At 35.0% G+C, this 21,338-nt stretch overlaps 2 protein-coding genes across 2 annotated transcripts; both read left to right on the forward strand.

Annotated features, from left to right (window-relative positions):
* Window positions 1–2,930: 2,930 nt before the first annotated feature.
* Window positions 2,931–5,975, forward strand: LOC109010016 (NADPH-dependent aldo-keto reductase, chloroplastic-like). Its single transcript, XM_035688881.1, has 7 exons — window positions 2,931–3,191; window positions 3,344–3,394; window positions 3,902–3,978; window positions 4,107–4,194; window positions 4,540–4,815; window positions 5,004–5,252; window positions 5,693–5,975. The coding sequence occupies exons 1-7, from the start codon at window positions 2,985–2,987 to the stop codon at window positions 5,780–5,782; spliced, it is 1,038 nt and encodes a 345-aa protein (XP_035544774.1). The 5' UTR covers window positions 2,931–2,984; the 3' UTR covers window positions 5,783–5,975.
* A 7,492-nt stretch (window positions 5,976–13,467) lies between these two features.
* LOC109004861 (NADPH-dependent aldo-keto reductase, chloroplastic-like) lies at window positions 13,468–19,814 on the forward strand. The gene is made up of 8 exons (XM_018983569.2): window positions 13,468–13,662; window positions 14,166–14,216; window positions 14,755–14,831; window positions 14,990–15,077; window positions 15,438–15,713; window positions 15,878–16,126; window positions 16,439–16,569; window positions 19,498–19,814. The coding sequence occupies exons 1-7, from the start codon at window positions 13,543–13,545 to the stop codon at window positions 16,523–16,525; spliced, it is 948 nt and encodes a 315-aa protein (XP_018839114.1). The 5' UTR covers window positions 13,468–13,542; the 3' UTR covers window positions 16,526–16,569; window positions 19,498–19,814.
* The last annotated feature ends 1,524 nt before the right edge of the window (window positions 19,815–21,338 follow it).

Below are 21,338 nucleotides of genomic sequence, written 5' to 3' on the forward strand. Positions count from 1 at the left end.
TTTGATTTTCAGGCTTTTGAACCATTTCCCAAGTTTTATTTTTGTTTAGAGATTCCATTTCTTCTTGCATGGCAAGAGTCCATTTATCAGCCTCTGTACTAGACATGGCTTCCTGAAAAGATCTTGGTTCTTGCTCAATAATTTCTTCTGCTACAGTGAGGGCAAATGCTGTTAATTCAGCTTGTCCATATCTTTGAGGAGGCCTTATAATTCTTCTTTCTCTGTCTCTTGCTAGTCTATAGGTATCTCCTCCACCCTGAGTTCTAATTTCTGTCTTAGTGTCCTCAGTTTTTCCACCCTGAGATTCTTGATGACAGATAGTATCTTCTGATTTCTCCACCTCAAAATGCATTTCTGTTGTAGTAGGTTGACATTCCTGTTTGTTTTTCTGTCTAGCCATTTGTCCTTCATTGAAAGTCACATCTCTACTTATAATGCACTTCTGCCTCCCAGGTTCATCAACCCACAGCTTATAGCCCTTAACCCCCTCTGGATACCCAATAAAGATGCACTTAAGTGCTCGAGGTTCCAACTTGTCTGTTTTGGTGTGTGCATATGCAACACATCCAAAGATCCTTAAAGTGTTCATACCCTGAGGGTTTCCCAGACCATATCTCTTGTGGAGTTTTGAAATTCAAAGCTGAAGATGGGCATCTGTTTATTAGGTGCACTGCTGTAACAGCAGCCTCAGCCCAAAAAAGCCTCAGCCCAAAAAATCTTTGGTAAACCTGATATTGCAAGCATGCACCTTACCCTTTCCAAGATTGTTCTATTCATCCTTTCAGCCAAGCCATTTTGTTGTGGTGTTTCTTTTACTGTTTTATGCCTGACCATGCCCTCTCTTTTACAGAACATATTAAATTCATTTGACAGATATTCTAAACCATTATCTGTCCTTAAACATTTAACTTTTCTGCCCACCTGATTTTCTACTAAAGTTTTCTATTCTTTGAACTTAGCAAATGTTTCACTCTTACATTTTAGAGTGTATAGCCATACTTTTCTTGAGTAATCATCTATAATGGTCAGGAAATACCTTGCACCACCATGTGAATTTACTTTTGCAGGTCCCCATAGATCCGAGTGCATGTAATCCAGAGTTTGCTTGGTTTTATGAGTTGCTGCCTTGAAGCTGACCCTTGTTGACTTTCCAAAAATGCAGTCCTCACAAAAAGGTAATTCCCCAAGTTTCTCTTCTCTCAATAGGCCTTGTTTCTTCAGTTCTTGTAGACCTTGTTGGCTGACATGCCCCAGTCTTCTGTGCCATAACAGAACCTTGTTTTCCATTTGATTTTGAACTGAAGATGCTTCACCAGTTACTGTCTTGCCAATCAGTGTATAGAGCCCATTTTTTATTACCCATTTCATCACAGTAAGAGATCCCTTTGCAACCTTTAAAGTTCCTGATTCTGATGTAAAGGAATATCCAAATTGATCTAGCATCCCTAGAGAAATTAAATTTCTCTTTAACTCAGGTATGTATCTTACTTCCCTGAGTAACCTTTCCATACCATCATGCATCTTCAATCTCACTGTCCCAATTCCAAGAATTTTACAAGATTTATTATTCCCAAGGATTACATGTCCTCCCTCACTTTCTGAGAAGGTCTCAAACTAGGATTTAGTGGGACACATATGAAATGAGCACCTTGAGTCTAGAATCCATTCCTCCCTTGAATCAACTTCTGACACATTCAAGACTTCAGCACTTTCATATCCATCCAAAACAACAGCTGCATTTCCCTCCTCTTTAGGCTTGTTTCCACCATTTTGTTTCTTCTCAGGACAGTCCCTTTTAAAGTGTCCTTCCTTGTGACAGTTGAAGCATTTCAATGGTTTTCCTCTTGACTTTGATCTTGTCTTGATATCCTTCCCTTTGTAATTTCTTTTTCCTGGTCTTCCCCTTACACTCAACCCTTCTCCAGATTCAGTTTTATCATTAGTTTTGTTTTGCAATTCTCTTGAGTGCAGCACAGATTGGACCTCTTCTAATGACAAACTATCTCTACCATACATCATGGTTTCCTTGAGGTTTGCATAGGAAGAATCTAAAGAACTTAGTAATAGAATTGCTTGGTCCTCATCTTCGATATTAATGTCTATGTTTGCAAGATCCAATATGATCTTAGTGAATTCATCCAAATGTTCTTCCATAGACATACCTGGAGACATCTTGAAAGTGTAAAGCCTAGTCTTTTTGTGAAGTCTGTTTGCCAAAGACTTAGTCATGTATAGATTCTCGAGCTTTAACCAAACTCCTGCTGCTGTCTCCTCTTTGGCAACTTCCCTCAGAACTTTATCACCAAGTGAAAGGATAATCATGCTGTGGGCCTTCTGCAAGACTTCAGATTTTTGTTTTATGGATAAAGAACTCAAGTTCTTTTCACCAAGAAGTGCATCTTGAAGGCCTTGTTGAACCAATAATGCTCTCATCTTGATTCTCCAAAGTTCAAAGTCATTCTTCCCTGTGAACTTCTCGACATCAAACTTGGTTGTCCCCATCGAACCTGGCTCTGATACCACTTGTTGTGATTCTGCCTTGAAGAAATGAAACAAATGCAGAATTGCTCTGCCAAGATTGTGCCAAGAAATCCAAAGACTTTAAAATGCAGTAAAGAAAACTAGTAAAGAACACAAAATGTTTACGTGGTTCGATCCTAATGATCTGCATCCACGGCAGGAACAGCTAGAAGCTTTTGTAATTTTATTGATCACGTTTGAACCATACAGATTTGTGTACAAGGCTAAGAACTCTCTCTCACAGATTCTATTTTCTCCAAGAAAATATTCTTTTCTCTTTGGTTCTTTCTCCCTTGTTCTCCTGTATGTATCTCTCACTTTCTAATCACAAATGGATGGATCACATGGATCCCTTTTATAGCATATTACAAGCAAATAAGAAAACCTGGCAGCATTCCACCTCAATACACTTACTCGAGCATAGACTATAATTTTTCCTCCACTTGACAAGTGTAAGGTTATAAATGGTTGTCACCTTTTATAATAGGAGCCTTATCTCTAGCTCTTTAGAGCTATCTCGTCTCATAGTTATGGTTACAAGCCTCTTGTCTATGGCACAGGAAATTCGGTTCTTCGAGTTGAACACGGGAGCTAAGATCCCTTCTTTGGGACTAGGGACGGGGCAGGTCGACCCCAGCCTCCTCGGTGAAGCCTTGGCCACTGCCATCAAGGTCTTCTTCGTTTCCTTTTTTATCTGTCGCATACGCCGTTTTTAGGTTTTGGAGTTTTTATGGACGTCATGATTAATTTTTGTGGTGTGAAAAGTAATGAATAGCTTAATTAGCTCTCTAGCTACAAGCCAACATGTTTACTTGTGCTGCAGGTTGGATACCGCCATATTGATTGCGCTCAACTCTATGGCAATGAAAAGGAGGTAAAATATTTTCTGAAAACTTGGTGTCACTCGCCTTGAGCCTTTAGTATCGTCTCACTACGACCAACTTCTAAGCTATAGAATTGCTTTTAGGTATCAGATACATGCACTTGATGCTTTAGATCTTCCTACAGCATGAGTCGCATATTAGTCAACCAGTTTGATTCAAGCTTGTGGACAATATATCTTTCATAGATGGAATTTACTTACAGATTCGAATACCCTAGGCATTTTTTTGGGGATTTCTATTTGGGTATATGAACGATGACATGGAAGGACGCCTTCATTAGTATTCCCAGTTAGTTTGTCATAGTGCGCATGCTGGGGTATGGGGCTAAGTGCTGACACATCCATTTTCTCTTTACTTAATTATTTTCTAATACGCACGAAATAATTAGTGATGCATGATGTTCTAAGTCTTGTTTTATTGCTAATTGAAATTGCTTAAGCTTTTGCAAGAATTGTACATGAAGATACTATCTGATTTCAACTACTCATTTATTGTAGATTGGTCTCATTCTGAAGAAACTATTTGAAGATGATGTGGTGAAGCGTGAGGATTTGTGGATTACCTCTAAACTCTGGTTTGTTTTAGAGAGTAAAAAGTTTCCATTTAAAATGATAATGCTCTGTTCCTTATATGAGTTACTAACAGGGTCTTTGATCTTATCTAGTACGTTTTCTTTACATCTAAAAATGAGTTAATCCACAGGAGCACTGATCATGCACCTGAAGATGTTTCAGAGGCTTTGGATACTACTTTGCGAAACTTGCAACTTGATTATCTTGACTTGTACCTTGTATGTATCACTGATTAAAACTTATGAGCGATTTGGATATCTACAAATTACTTGGTACACTAGTTTTTGCTTTGATACACACCCTGCAGTCTTCTAACTTTTAGAAAGGCTTCCTAGAACTACCTATTGAAGGTGGAATAGAAGGGTTTTTTTTTTTAAATATAAAAATAAAAAAATTCCACGCATAGTACTTATGACCAAGTCATGGAATGCCTTGAGCCTGCTTCTATTCTTCTCAGAAAATTACACTTTGAGATATTAGTATTGACATCATTTTCTTCTCGATGATGCGGTATTGAGGACATTATTTAACTGTGACTAAATGAGGCTGCTCAACTTTTTAAGATCCATTGGCCAGTCCGGATGAAGAAGGGGTCAATTGGCATTAAACCAGAAAACCTCATTCAACCAGATATACCTAGCACGTGGAAAGCAATGGAAGCACTCTATGTTTCTGGAAAGGCTCGAGCTATTGGTGTCAGCAATTTCTCTTCAAAGAAGCTTGGCCATCTGTTGGAGGTAGCACGGGTGCCTCCTGCTGTTAACCAAGTGGAGTGCCACCCTTCATGGCAGCAGGCAGGATTACATGCATTTTGTAAATCCAAGGGAGTTCACTTATCTGTGAGTTTATACACAAATTTTGAAATTCTTTTATTTGTGCGTACGCACGTATATTCAGTATTTTAAGATGATTTATCTATTTGTGAGGAGGCAAATCTTTTGTGAAGAGTTAAATATTTTTTATTTCTATAATTGAAGGTTTTAAGATTGTTGAAAATGGTAACATTGTGATGTTTTTTTTTATCTAGGGAAATTCGCCATTAGGCTCTCCTGGCAGTTCGTGGGTCAAGAGTGACGTTCTTAAGAATCCAATTCTAGGTATGGTTGCAGAAAAAGTAGGCAAAACTCCTGCACAAGTAGCCCTTCGTTGGGGCCTGCAAATGGGTCATAGTGTGCTTCCAAAGAGTACACATGAAGGAAGGATTAAGGACAACTTTGATATCTTCAACTGGTCTATACCTGAAGTCTTGCTCGCCAAATTGTCCGAAATTGAGCAGGCATGTATTCAGTTAGACATTGTCTTTCTAAATTATACTTCAGAACTTACTGCACCATTTTTTTTTTCATTGCCAATTCTATATATAGCTTTTACCAGCATATACAGTCGCTATTTCCTGCTAATATGTTATCAAGTGAATTGGTCCTTTAAGTTTTGCTGCAATCATACGCTTAGGCGTTGCTCTTACACAAGTTCCATATACTTAGGCTCTTGTGGACTCTTTTGATTAATAAAAACTTGTTTATCGATAAAAAAAATGATTAATACATGAAGAATCAAAATAAGAAAGCAAACATTGACGACATATTAGCATTTTTCATCATTATAATAATGCTAATTCCCTCTATGATGCTTTTACTGGGTCTCTGAAGGATTGTGTATGAGGTCCAATGAATATGGTATAATGACGATTATATGTTCGCGATGTTTATCGTGCAGGAAAGATTGATGACAGGGAACTCCTACTTGGTCCATGAGACTTTTGGTCCGTACAGGACTGTTGAGGAATTATGGGATGGTGAAATATGAGCATGAGCGAGATAACTGCTGCAGGTTCATTGGAAAATGAGGGCAAAGTTAAATTAGTTTGTCATGTTATGTGTTCTGTTTTTCTTTTTCTTTTGATATTTCGAGGGATTTGACTTCAAATTGTTAGTACCGTATAAGAATTGCTCCAAAAATCAAGGGAAAGAAAATGAAAATGTCTTCGCTCGATTGGACATTTAAAAGAAAAGAAATGGTAATGATAATAAAATTCAATTAAAAAAAACTAAGACTTGTATTTTTTTTTTTTTTCCTGATTTAGCTATTAATTTTACAGGACTACATCCCACTCTTTATATTATCTATTCAATTTTATTATTTTTATTAAAATATTATTCAAATTTTGTCCTTATATCTAACGGTCATATTCTTGAAAAAACACATTTTTCCAACTGTCATAAGTTTTCATTCAATATAAGTAAGTTCATTTTTCTTCATTCTAAATTTCTTCATAAGTTTTTTTAAAGGTCATTCTTTCTTTCACATTATACTCCTTAATGACTGATGATGGAAGTAGAGTTGATAAACATTATCAGCTAGCAATTTGTATTATATATACCGAAAATTCTTGAAATCAATTGACAAAACTTAGCCCTACATCACAATGTTCCGTTGTTAAAAGTTTTCCCAATTTTTTTGTGCCCATTATTCTTCAATTCAAATTAGAATGTTATTTTCATTAAAATACCACAATGAAATATTCAGTTTTCTCATGAACAAAACATAATGGCATAAAAGCCCTTTCCGTGAAAATGAAGTAAAAGCAACAGGAGCGTGGCAGTAGGAATATAGATGATCGGCAGATTATTCCATTCGATGTTAGGTTTTTTTCTATGTTATCGTTTGTCCTAAACCGTGATCTTGAAGAAAGGACTGAGGATCTCTCTAAAAATCATCTCAAGACAACAAGCAACAATGCACCCGCCACTCTCACCGCTTTCAGCAGAGGTTCCACCGCTACCGACGGTGGTTCCATTGTTTGCAATTTTTTACGAACAGCTTATTTCCGTCTTTTAAGACAGCGTCCTCTTAGTATGACATGGGTGACGACCAATAAATTGGTTGTAAAAACTCTTTTTTTTCTTTTTTTATCCACCACTTTGCATTGTTGTTATTGTTTTGGGATGTTTGCTGGGGAATCTCACCCCTTCTCTTGTATCATCTCTTTTAATAAAATATATTTACTTGTTTAGGGGGGGAAAAAAAGGCAAAGAGAAATTTTGGGGACTAGGTTTATGATGATTTTATTTTATTTTAATAAAAAAAATTAATTATTATAATAATAAATTTTTTTATTGAGTGAATTGTGCTAGCATTGCTAGCACTGTACCAACTCGGTAAATTAGGCCTTATAGAAGACCAAATGGATTAGTTAAAATTAAAAAATATTTTTAGTTAATATGAGATAAGTTTGATTTTGATTATTTCAATCTTCACATTAAAATAGTTATTTTTCATTATATAATAATAAAATAATATGAGATAAATTTGACTTTAGCTATTCCATTCATATCAAATTTCATATTAGATTATTCATTTATTTATTATATAGTAATAAAATAATATTAATTTTAAAAAAAAAATTAATTATTAATTTATTTAATTTTATTATATGTTATCATTCTACCTATTATATGTGAATTAGTAATCATATTTTAATTAAATTAATATTGTTTCAGATGAAGTAGATAAGAAAGAGGAAAGAGAAATAATTGATAAAATATGTATTTGGTATATCTACATTAACCTTCAAATTTGAAAAATATTTTGAAAGTCACTGTAGCTAAAATCCAATTATTTGAAATTTAACTAATCTATTATGATCATATTTTGTTCTCTAATAGTTAAATACTCAATAGATTTAACTTTTAACTAATCCATTGAGGATGCTCTTACCGGTTGTGAATACTCTAATAATGTTGAATCACAAAAATTGATGCAATTTTAAGGTACAGTTTGTATAGTGAGTTGATATGAGATAAGTTGAGATTAAAATTGAAAGTTGAATATAATATTATTAGAATTATTAACGTCATGTTTCACACTCCTTTGGACCAGGTTCCGACAACTCAGGTCTTCAGAATTGGGCTTGCAAAATACAAAAGTGGAAGACAACTAGGAGAAGGCGACCTTGGGGCCAAGGAGTCTCTCATACCAAAGTTAGTATATTCTTTTGGGAGATGTGCAAATCGTGTTTGTCTCCATGGAGTTCGTGCCCCTCCTACTATTTCTACTGTCAAAGTAATTTAATGCGGCGTGACTTTACGACGGCACCATAAATGTGGTGTGTAGCTCGGTAATGGCGCCATTAACAATTCGGATTGAAAAAAATTTATTCTACTGGGCCGAATAGTTCGATCTGGATTTCCTGAATGGTTCAGTACTCGACCGAGGGTCTTCTGCATTTTCCACTGTGTCCCATGCAAGTTCCAAGGTTTAGAACGCGGCTGTGTGATGTCAGGTTAACTTGTCCTTTTGGTCACTCAACTCCTTTTTCCTGGTAGACACCTTGCTCTATGGTCCTGGTGACCCTTAGGCTAATAAGGCCCAGTGGACTTTGTGAAGTGTGAAAAATCTCTTTAGAAGAATATTATTTTTTAATATTATTATTATTTTGTAATTTGAAAAAATTAAATTATTTATTATATTTTGTATGGAAATTTGAGAAATTATAATAATGAGATGAGATGAAACGATTTTTATATCAAAACATGACCTAATATTGACCAATAATTAATTCAATGTAATCTTCAATCTTAACCGTTAAATACATTTCGAATTACACACGTGCAATAACTAAAAAAAAAGTTACAAAAGTTCTATTAAAAATACCCACATTTATAAAATGACGTAAGGCTTGCAACTTCTAACAAATGCTTACAAAATTTATCATATACTTAGTTAGGGGTGCAAGGCTATTAGTCTGGATTGAAAAAATTGACTAGGCCGAATGGTTCGATCTGGATCGGACCGAATCGACAGTCTTATTGGTCGGTCTTAGGGTGTATGTTTTTGGACCAAACCAGACCAAACCAGACCAGACCAGACCGAGACATACAATATATATATTTATATATTTATATATATATGATATATTATTTAATATAATAGTTGTATAAGTTAGTTATATAATTTTCATCTAAGGGATTATTATTGACCATATATACAATAAAATTATTTAATATTCATTAACCATATATAAAATATTAAAGAGATCAATTAATATTAATTTTACTAATTGAATTAATTTTTTGTATTAATTTTTCTATAAAAAAATTTCGTGGACTGAATCGGACCAAATGGATCGACTAGACCAATGGCTAACAGTCCAATCTGACAAAAATGATGGGTCAAAATTTTCAGTCTGTGACCTTCCCCAAACCAAACTGGACTGATTACACTCCTATACTTGGTGAAAATTGCCTTAAGACCGTAGGCCTTGATGACTACAAACATTAATGTTACAAACTAAGAGCAACAAATGGTCAATTCAATCTAGAAGGACCAAAAGATTAATTTAGGAGATGCATGCAGAATGAGATAAGAATTATGTGAATAATATTAAAATGGTTTAAGTTAAGATGCTTTATTAAAATTTGAAAAATTCGAGAGAAAAAGTTAAATAAAAATACTATAAAGTTAAAATAGTATTAAAATATATATTTTTAATATAATTTTTGTTTTGAGATTTGAAAAAGTTGAAATATTTTTTGTGTTTTATTTAAAAATTTGATAAAGTTGTAATGATCAGGTAATAATTAGATGAAAATTTTGAATATTTAAAATTGAAATATTTGTAATGTGGGACTCCAGCATTGCCTCTAGTAGAGGGAGGTTTGGATACAAAAATGCTTTTAACTCATTTCATTTCATCTAATCATTATAATTTTTCTAAGTTTTCACACAAAATACAATAAACAATTCAAAATTTTTAAATCCTAAAAAAATAATTATATTAAAAAATAATATTTTAAAAATATTTTATTAAACTTTCAATTTTTATCTCAATTCAACTTTCAATACAATTTTGTATTTCATTGACCTCTTATATAAATGTTGGCCTAGGAGGCCAATTCAATATAATATTGTGAACACCAGTCTAGCTAAATTATGATTATATTTACAAATTTTATTTTACAATTTTATTTTTAGACTCACTGGGCCATGGATACCTATGGACTGGGTTGGAGGCAGGGCGGATGAGATGTCTGACCCTACCCCTGGCATTCGCCCCGGTTGGGAGTGTAAACACTACCCCCCACATATGCAGGGACGGGGTGCAGGGAGCGGGTAGCACCTCTAACTAAATGTATGGTGGGATTGAGAGAAAAAGGGATGGGTTGTTCGGGAAAGCATTTGATGAGGACTAAAATGTAACGGAGTGAGATTTATGGACTAAATTTGAGTCTATGATAAGACTAATAGGAGGACAATGATAGAGTACACACCAAATGTGCACTTCAAATATGCACACCAATGTAAATGATTTTTTTTTCTTTTAAGTATTTTGTAAACATCTTTAACTGCTAAGCAAAAATAAAAAAAAATAAATACAAATTCACTAATAGTCATTTTCATAACCATTAAGAAAACAAAATTAAAATATATATAAGTGGAGACATATAGACTGTGTTTGAATGTTGAGATGAGTTTAATTGAGTTGTAAATAGTAGTATTTTGAGGGTCTCATTGAGATGAGTTTAACTTTTGAAAAAATCTAAACACAGACGCGAGTGGCGAAGGCGTGGCGAATTCCACTGTGTTCAATAAAATGGTGCGTTTGGTATTGAGTTGAAACAGTACGTGTAGAAGAGAAGCAAATCTTCCAAGTTTAGTTCCCCCTCCATTCCCTCCTTCAATGCCAACCCTAAGCGCCCTTCTCATACGAGATCGTTCTTGGGTTTGGACAAAATCACTAGTTTAGGCTTTTCATGGTGTCCAAGGAGGAAGAAGAAGAGCAAGTTCTATACTTGTACATAATTTTTTCCCTTTTTAATGGTTTTTCGGTTTGATTTTTTTTACTAATGAGGTCTCGTTTGTTTTTACAGATGAGATTAGATGAGTTAAGTTTAAAGTTAAAAGTTGAATAAAATATTGTTAGAATATATTTTTTAATATTATTTTTATTTTGAAATTTGAATTGTTTACTTTATAAAAATTGTGATGATGAGATGAGATGTGAGTAATATGAAAACAAACCAGGCGGATCTCCTTTACTTTAATGGAAAGGGATTCAATCTTCTTGTTGCTTTCACCATGTTATCTGTCTAAAAATAGAGGTTGAAATTGAAAGAGAATGATGCAAGGCTTCAGCATCCCAGTATCATTTACCCTATTCTACTTTTAAATTCTCCATTCTTTTAAATTTTTTTGTTTTGGTGGTGACCATAATTCAGTTTTTGGCTCTGGGTTCACTTTTCTTGATGATTGAAGTGATGGGTGTCTTTGGCTCTGAGATCTCTCTATCTCTCTCTGTGGTCAAATGGAGATTCCATTCAACCATTATAGTTAGAGCTTTGTGTGGATCTGGCTTGCTCGGCTGACAAAGATTTTTGTCTTATTTTCTCTAATTTTATAATGAATCATGGATGTCAAAAATTAATAAACAAAAAGATGATATTCCCGATAGAAGATGGATCAATTTGGGAGAGAGACTCTTTGGATGCAGAAAGGGGCCATCATAATAGATGCCCCCTTAACTCCATTGTATTTTGTACAAATGAGTTTTGCAATTATTTGATTCTCGTTTTGATACAAATACCAACTTTTCTATATGGTATATTTGAGAGGGATTTGACTTTCAAGCATTTTTTGAGTAGTTCCTCTTCGGAACGGTCAAACTGATATTAGGCGTTTAACAACACCCAATCAAAGGCCGCCACATCAGCAATTCTACACAAATGAACATAAGATTATCACACTTGATAATTTCAAGATTTCATTTATCATATTTGTTCTTCGTTCCATCAAGCTCTCTCTTTCTTTTGCACTCTTGAGGAACACGTCCCGTCTCCGAGCTCTCATCCGCACCCAAAAGCCACTCCTGTCTATGGGAAGGTGAAGAAGAGAACTCCTCAATGCCCCCACCTCTTTACACGTTCAATTCAATCAATGCCTTCGCAACCCCCCACTTGACCGATTCGTCTAATTCCTCAAAACAAATAATTAAAATAAAAATTGGATTCTGGTTCCTTCATGTCCCTAGTCTCATGAATTACCCAAATTTTGTTCATAAATACATCATTTAGGACCAAACCCATTTGTCATTTGATTAGTTTTTCTAATTCCTCCGATGCAAGAAATCAACCACTTGGGACCAAACCCGTTTTACTCATTTGGTTGATTTTGTGACACAAAATCTTACTGACCTAGACTCAAAAAACAATTTCAATGTTCAGACCTTAGACCTTTGGTAGGCAAGGCTCTTGGATTTAGAGCTAAATAAGTGGAATTTTAGTCATTTGAGATTTGACCTAGATGGAACAAGGCTATGTAATTCCTAATCCAAAAAAAACTTTTTTTTTTTTTCGTAGTTTTTGTTCTTGTTGTTGTTCCATGAAACAACCATTAGCAGCCTCGGTGCTCCAAATCTTTGGCTTTGTCGTATCATCGTTCGTCGATGACAATGGCCCGTCTAGTTTTGTCACCTTTGACGGTGGCGTTTGGGTGCGGAGGAAAGAGCTCGGGCGCATAGGGGAACTGCATCGAGTTTGGTGGGCACAAAAGGTAAGGACATCATTATCCTTTCTTGGTGGGGATACTTTTTTTCCCGTAAAGTTGGTCTGTGGTGCGGTCATATTGGAGATAAAATAAGATGTATTCGTGGCATTTTTTCATTGGAAGACTGTTATTTGGGGAGAAATAGGCAGACCGGTGGGAAGTTTCTCTTTTTTTGAGAGATCTCAACTCTCAAAACTCGGAAACCACTATTCCAATGGAAGAAATTATTGACTGCTTATCTATTTTTTAAAAATGTTTAAAGTTATTTACAAAGTATTTAAAAGGAAAAAAAATACAAATTATAATAAGGACATACGAAATAGACAAACTTGAATGGCAGAGACTACGTTTTTCCCAAATAACAAGGAGCGATCCAAAAGCTGAACCGACGGGCTAATTGTAGCCATATGAAATGATTTTTTAGTGCTAAAAAGAAAACAGCACTTGTCAACATCACAATGCCTGTTAGCGTTTGATGATAATAAAGTTCAGGGCAACAGATATCATTACACGTGGCATATACGTATCTGCGCTGCCGGCCACGTCTGTCTTTTATGTAAGGGTGGTCGTGTGATCAGTGTAAATTGGTTTTTTTTTTTTTTAATATTTTTAAATGTATTTTTTAAAAAAATATATCAATATATTAATATTTATTTTTTTTAATTAAAAAAATATTAAAAATAAAATAAAGTCCGGAGATATTTTATTGAGAGAGAAATTCGAAGTTACGTAGTAATATTTTCCTGAGCAATGCTAGATATAGTCCTTATTTGGGGACTGCAATGTAAGCCTAGATAATTTTATTTTTAATTTTTTTAAAAATTACAAAACTATCCCTCTTGAAATGATGATTTTTCTCATTTAATAAAAGGTCTGCACATACAGTCCAGTAGGACTGCAAATAGAATTTCTCTATTTTCCTTTCCTATATCTAAGATGGCTCTTCGCTTTTACCCCCACTCTACTACTTTTAGCACTCAATCCGTCTCTGATTCTTACTCCTACCGCTTCTTCTCAGCGTGGAAATGGCGGACGGAATTCGATCCTTCCAACTGAACACCGGAGCTAAGATTCCCTCGGTAGCGCTTGGGACTTGGCAAGCTGACCCTGGCCTCGTCGGTCAAGCCGTCGCTACCGGCGTCAAGGTCTTCTTATGTTCCTTCTTTATTCGTCGCTGTTTTTTGGGATTTCTTTTGCATTGTTGAAATAAACTAGTGGCCGCACGCCATGATCATGCTGATGGTGAAGAATTTTATGGGCACTCTGATGGATTTTTGTGCTGTTGAAGTAATGGATAGGGTGGTGTTTTATAACTGGTGAAATGAAGCATTTCCGGTTTTAATTGAACATCTCTAACACCATAGAAAGTTGAGAAGTACACATATTGCACATTTTACATGTGTACTTCTCAAATGTGCAATATCTTCTTGAATTTTTCTTCTGCTGAAATGCCTTAAGACTTGCGGAGAGAGGTCTTGTGCGTCCCTGCTTGGAACATCTTTTTTATTTTTTTTCTTGGAATTGTAGGATCAAACGTTTCGTGCATTTTCTTAACAAGAAGTTCAGTCATCTCTTGCTGAGTTTTTGTGCGAGTAATTATTTGATTTGTTCGTAACTAGCTTTCTACGAACCAACTTTTCTGCTGCAGGTTGGATACCGCCATATTGATTGTGCTCAGATCTATGGCAATGAGAAGGAGGTAAATATTTTCTCAAAAGTCGGTGTCACTTTTTGAGCTGTAAATATTATCTCACTGTATCCAAAGTACTATGACTCAAATTTCTTTAGGTTATCTGATACCCACGATTCTTTAGATCTTCCTCCAGTTTGATTCGCATTTGTTATCTAATTTTTGATTGTTTAGTTTCCATTACCGTATAGCCTCACTTATTTCTCTCCTGCTGATGTTAGCTTTGCTGAATATCTTTCGGGAATATTAGCTCTGCTAGTGTCACCAACTTTTAGTTTTCTTTTTCCTGCTTCTCCATTAGAAAAGCCTAGGCGTTTTTGGGGTGAGCGGTGGATGTACGAATGATTAGTTCTATGGTAATTCACATGGTGGGGTGGGGGGTGGCTGTGCTAAATACGGTCACATTCATACTTCAGACTTAATTGTTTTCTAACTCATTTTGCAATAATTAGTTATGGTATTATGAGTCTTACTTCAAATTACTTGAAATTCCTCAAGCTTTTGCAGGATTGTACGTGATCCAAAGTCTACTTCTTATTTCTTGCAGATTGGTTTTGTTCTGAAGAAGCTGTTTGAAGATGGTGTGGTGAAGCGTGAAGATTTGTGGATTACTTCTAAACTCTGGTTTGTTTAGTTTAATATTGAGTATCCCCATAAGGCTACTAATCAAAAAAGTATACCCTTAATGCTAAATTGATACTGCTGATTGGTTAATGTCCTATGAACTGTCTTGGATCTTATCTAGTATGCTTTTTTACTTACTATAACTGAGATACCCACAGGTGTACTGATCATGCACCTGAAGATGTTCCGAAGGCCTTGACTAGGACCCTGCGAGACTTGCAGCTTGATTATGTTGATTTGTACCTTGTATGTACTGCTGATCCAAGCTTATATTCAATTTAAATCTCTAGAAACTTGTTACAAGAGTTTCTACATTGATCCACCCTGTACTGCCTTTGGTCTAATTGATAGAAAAATAGCAGTACCTAATTGAAGGCGAAATAGAAGAGGGTTTTATTTCTATTTTAGTTCCAGCACATATTGGCTTACGTTAAAGATTACGGCCAAAACATGTAATGCCTGGAGTCTGGCTATTTTGCTTCTACACATTTGGAAATTACAGTTTGAGATGATAGTAATTTTAAATTTATATCATTTTCTTTTTGAAAATGTGTTGTTGAGGACATCATTCAACTGTGATTAAATGAGGCTGCTCAATTTTTTAAGATCCATTGGCCTGTCCGGATGAAGAAGGAGTCAGTTGGCTTTAAGCCAGAAAACCTTGTCCAACCAGACATACCTAGCACGTGGAAAGCAATGGAAGCACTCTATGATTCTGGCAAGGCAAGAGCTATTGGAGTCAGCAATTTTTCTTCAAAGAAAGTGGGAGATTTGCTCCAGGTAGCACGTGTTCCTCCTGCTGTTGTCCAGGTGGAATGTCATCCGTCATGGCAGCAGACCAAGCTACGCACATTTTGTGAATCTAAGGGAGTTCACTTATCAGTAAGGAGGCAAATCTTGACTTTCTTTTATTTGCACTTCTAAAACAAATCTTGACTTTCTTTTATTTGAATGATTTTGTTTTTTTATTTATAATTTGAGTGTTTTGATAGCTTTTCTACTCGTGTTTGTGTAAACTTACATCAAAACTGCGATATGTTTTCTAGGGATATTCACCATTAGGTTCTCCTGGCACCACGTGGCTCAAGAGTGACGTCCTCAAGAATCCAGTTGTACTAATGGTTGCAGAGAAACTAGGCAAAACTCCTGCGCAAGTAGCCCTTCGTTGGGGCCTGCAAATGGGTCATAGCGTGCTTCCAAAGAGTGTAAATGAAGCAAGGATTAAGGAGAACTTTGATGTCTTCGACTGGTCTATTCCTGGAGACTTGTTTGCCAAATTCTCTGAAATTGAGCAGGCAAGTAATCATTTAAATATCATCTTTATAAATTATACTTCTCTAATTACTTGACACACTTGGTTTTTACATGGTGAATTAGTATATAGCTGTTACCAGCACTGAGCCACAGGCACAGTGAATACTTCCTACTAATATGTATCGTCTGTCATTTATGGCATGTGAGTTCTATCTATGATACTTTTACCGTGTTCTGTTGGAGGATTGTGGATGAGGTGCAATGACTGTATTATGTTGATGATAGGATGATAGTGTTTGTGATGATATCGGACTCACAATCTTCATTAGTGTCTTCTTTTTAAAATTGTGCAGGCAAGACTGGTTAAAGGCACCTCATTCATCCATGCGACTTTTGGTGCGTACAGGACTATTGAGCAATTCTGGGATGGCGAAATCTGAGCAGTCAATTGCTGTTCCTTTCTCTTGTTTCTGCTTGATATCAAGTAATTTGAACTTGCCACTCTCAGATGCTCTTAACTATCTTTGGACGAATTTGTATCTTAAAGCTTAACTATCACAATGTATGATGTGTTCGGATTGGGAGCAAATATTACTTGCTAAATAGATGAACAGAGTTAAGGTCGTGTCTAGAAAAAAGAGATGGAACTAGATGAAGATAATACACAGTAGACTACATTACAATACGAAACATAGAAGGCTCATGCTTCAATTACATAAAGTTTCTTTCTTTTTATATAGTACTGTTTTGTATCATAACATATAAAATTTTACAAATGAAAACTTAAGCTGACACCGTTAGATACTGGTCACAGCGATAGAGGTAGAAATGCTTAAGCTAGTTGTGCAAAGTAAGCTTGTTCAAACAGGCAGGGTTTTGCTTTGCAAGGTAGGTAGTTTGTTCATCCTCAACTCTGGAAAACTAGTTAGGATTGTGTGGAAAAGCTTGACTGCAAAATCCAAGTAGAATTGAAATTGCAAATTTAGCCGTATTGGACCATAAAAGGTCAAGGTCTAACAATAGTGTGCATAGACACAACCAAGCAATCATTACAACTCATTTAACTTTGTACATGGAAGAATTTTCGGTAATGTTAAATACAAATTCTGTAAGACCCAGTCCACTGCCAGGCCCAGGCCCGCGGCAAACATTTCCAGAATCCACGTCGCACGGGTTCACGCCATTTTTCCATTTTCATGCACGTCCCTCATTCCCTTTTATTTAGGTTTGATCTATTTCCTACTTATAGTCTATATATGTTAAGCATTGCCATTGCCCTCTCTTACGCCCTCAACCATCCATACTCTTTTGAGCATCCACTCTCTACTGTGAACCTCAGTCCAGACCTCACCACCGTGCCCAGCCACACGAAGCGGCCGCCCAACCCCCCCATAGCCTCTATTGCAAGCCTCGAAATCCTCTGTTTTAGATATTCGAAAACATAGCAACGTTCAGCCATCTTAAGCCGCTGCAATCACCCTCCACCGAGAGCTCCACCATGTTGTGACCCCACAGAAACTGCCGGCGAAGACTTCCTGTCACCCCTGTCCGCCGCAAGCCGCCTAAAGTCCCCCGGTAAGCTCACGTCATTTTTGGTTAGTTTCTCTTCTCTCTCGGTCTCTCCCTCATTCTCCTCTCACTCGTCGCTCTCTCTTTCTCTCTCAGCCAGTGACCAGACGCCACTCCCCATCCACCGTATTCAACTGCCAACTCCACGCCGTCGTGCCCCCATCTCTCCGTAAGTGCTGCCGCTCTAATGTTGATTTTTTTTTTCTTTCTGTTCCCTAGTAGTTCATTATAAGGTGTATATATATATATATATATATATATATATATAACTTACGTTAACCAAATAGTAGGAAGTACTATTACCTTTTTACCCCTTATGGTATGCCTCCAAATTTATTGTTTCAGGTGTTTAGTTTAATGAGTTTATATTATGTACTTTGGGTTTGAAACCATGAGTATATTACGTGGGTTGCAGAGTATGTTTTTATTTGGACGTAGACGTATGGATTTATATTTTTAAGTCGTTTTTGTAAGAGATTGATATTTTAACGGAATATTTATTATGTAAATACTGATGAATCTTTGAAGTGATCGGTAAGTGCAAAATTTTATTTTGAATCCTTTTAAAGGAATATTTTTTATTTAAACAAAAGTATGATTTTCTACTTATGATGATTTCAATATAGTTATGTTATTTGGTTTTATAAATTATAGTAAGATGATAAGATCTCAATCGTAAATAAGTTAGAATTTAATGTTTTAGCCGAAGTTATTAAAGGGACATTGATGATTTTAGAAAGTGATGATACATTTTGAGGTCATGAGAATTTTAAGTCTTGAGGAATTAAAATAAGTTATTTGAGAAGTTTAGGATTAAATATTGAAATACATGTTCAATTGAAATTTACGGAAATTACGTGATTACCTTATAGGTGACAATTAATAATTGTTCGGTATTGTTGAGGAAATTTTTGGGAAAGTTAAGAAGTCCAGGTAAGTGGGATTCCTATGCTATATTTGCATAAAAAGAAATGAACTGAGGTTGGGTTGTAAAAGAAAAAAAAAATGTGCATGTTGTTTTAAAAGGGAAAAGGTGGAAAACAACCTCAGTATATGTTTTGTATTCACTCATGAGATATGTACGAAAGAGAAAAGAAATGCTTTTGACATGAATAGTGTAGACATGAGCAATATTTGACATGTTTATGAAATGTGCAAAAGAGCGAATATGAAAATTGAGATTTTTATACATGTGATATGAAATGTTTTTGGATCTGTTTTTGATCATCTTAAAATGATATAATTGTGTTCGGCACGTGATTTGATATGATATAGATATGAAAAACCTTTGGCATACTTATCTATTTTGATTATGACTCTGAATATGGTTCTGATATGATGAAACTGGTTCACGTGATATGGTTGGTACCAACATGATATGATATAATATGAGTGCACCCACTTTGGAAACAAAGTGATCTTTTATGTGTGCATACTCGAGGCTCCGAGATTGAAAAAAGAGAAGTTTCACAATATGATACTACCCGGTTTGGCTACCGGGGATAGCACAACCCTACCATGGGAGTTAAACATTGTATATGGATATGACATTATACGATACGATACGATATAATAAGATAAAGATGTGCAGTTATGTTATGCCAAAGCAGTTTTGAATATGAAAATGATATTTGAATATGAAAATGGTATATGAATATGAAAATATTGAAAAGTCACTTTGATTTTTTTTTTGATAATACGTTTTGGAGATGTGTACATGAAAATGAAATATTTTGCCCCTGCATACTAAACTTTCTAAAAATAGCTCATGTTTACATACTAGTATATGTTATCTGCTTACTGAGTTGTGGATAACTCACTCTTTATCTTGATTATTTTTCAGATAACATAGATGACCCAACTGGGGGCAGGAATAAAAATTGGAACTTGACTAGATATGGATAGAAGGTCGAGTACCTAAGAATATCATTGTTAGTAGAAGGATTTAACTTGAGTATTTGAAGTACTTTATGTTGTTTGGACCTATTGAGACTTAAAGATGTATCGTTTTATTTCGTTGAGATTACTAGGAGATTGTGGACCCCCTTTGATTTATGTTATTTTGTAATAATGACTTATAGAATTTGTATTTTGATTATTTGGAAAATATGAGATTGTGTACTATTTATGAAATCTTTAGAATTTTTAGATGCTTGGAAAGACAGATTTGTAAGTAATAGATAGTAATTCTCCAACCCCTTCAGGGTACGGGGCTTTACAAATTCATTGCAAAGAATGCAATATATATTTGCTATGAAATAAAAATCTTGTTGCAAAGAATGCAATCATAGAAGGTGTGAATCGCTTGAGAAAATGTTACTTAGACACGAAGTTCAAAGTTGTAAATGAGTTCAATCTTACCATTCTCATGACTCAACCATTTATCGGCAAGGCATGTGTGAACATGCAGTTTCAATGCAAATTGACTCATGATTGTTTGATGCTATTGATTTTATGAGTTGTAATATATAAGCACAAACACAATACTCTCTTTGATCTTTGATGGTACTGTATTTGTTGGGAAGGAATTTTGGAAAGACAGAGATAGAAGAGAGATAGAGAGGATAGGAGAATATGGAATCCATTACCCATATATATGCCAAACAATATGAACGTCTCCATCCCTCCTAACAAATGTAGAAATTATTCTCATGCCATTGAAAATTCGGTTCTCTTTTAATTGTTTAAAATTCTAGCCCTTGTATCAAGTATTGTCAATGAATGTTTTGTTGAAATATTGGAGGAAACCAAAGTTGGGTTGTAGTACAACCATTGTACCCTGTTTACCCTATGCGGTGAAAATGGAGTGCAGGGCGAATAGGGAAGAAAAATATAGTGAGACTCAAGGGTTTTATTATAAATATAAACATAAAAGCTAGGGATAGGAAATTTAGATTTTTATTTTTTATTTTTTTAATAAGTCACGTGGCATGCCACATCAACGGAACAAAATGAGCGGTGTAACCGAGACGGCATAGTAGTAATACTATTTATTGTAAATTGGGATTTTAACAAAGAAAATGAAAGATTTCTTGTGGATCTCAGTGCAAAAAGACATGCTTGCTAAAATTCAATAAAAAATCATTGAACAAAAATAGAAAGAATCTTTGTCAATTCCTTATAAGTGCGCAAAGACATTGCAGAATTGGGGAAGGAAAATATAAGAGTCACATAAAAGCCCTTATTCCTGCGTATAAGTTTGACTGCTGTATAATTAACCTAAAACCAACAATTAGGTCATGAATATTGGATTTATTTTTTGTTTTACTTGTAAAGTCTCAAATGCAGAAGTTTTATGCAAGCATTTTGTTAAAAAGTGGGCCCAATTAAAAAAGTGATATTTTTTAACACTTAGTTAAAAATGTGATTAGTTGTTTCTACTTTTAGTTTTTTTTTTTTTTACATAAAATTTAGTTTTCATTTTAATATGTTTTTATTGTTATAGACAATGGACAATGTTCATTGTTCAATGTTCTTGTTTGATTTTTTGAGATTTATTTCATTTCCTTAATTATTTTTTTAATACTATTTTTTTCTTGACAATATTTTAGTAAAATAGAGGCTTTTAAAAAATAATAATTTTTTGTAAAATTTGGACTCGGGTATTCAAATTTATGGATTTCAAAACTCGGATTCATCTAGATACTAACCCAAATCATAATCTGGATATCCAATCCGCATTAC

The sequence above is a fragment of the Juglans regia genome, chromosome 3 (genome assembly GCF_001411555.2).
Source record: "Juglans regia cultivar Chandler chromosome 3, Walnut 2.0, whole genome shotgun sequence".
Lineage (NCBI taxonomy): Eukaryota > Viridiplantae > Streptophyta > Magnoliopsida > Fagales > Juglandaceae > Juglans > Juglans regia.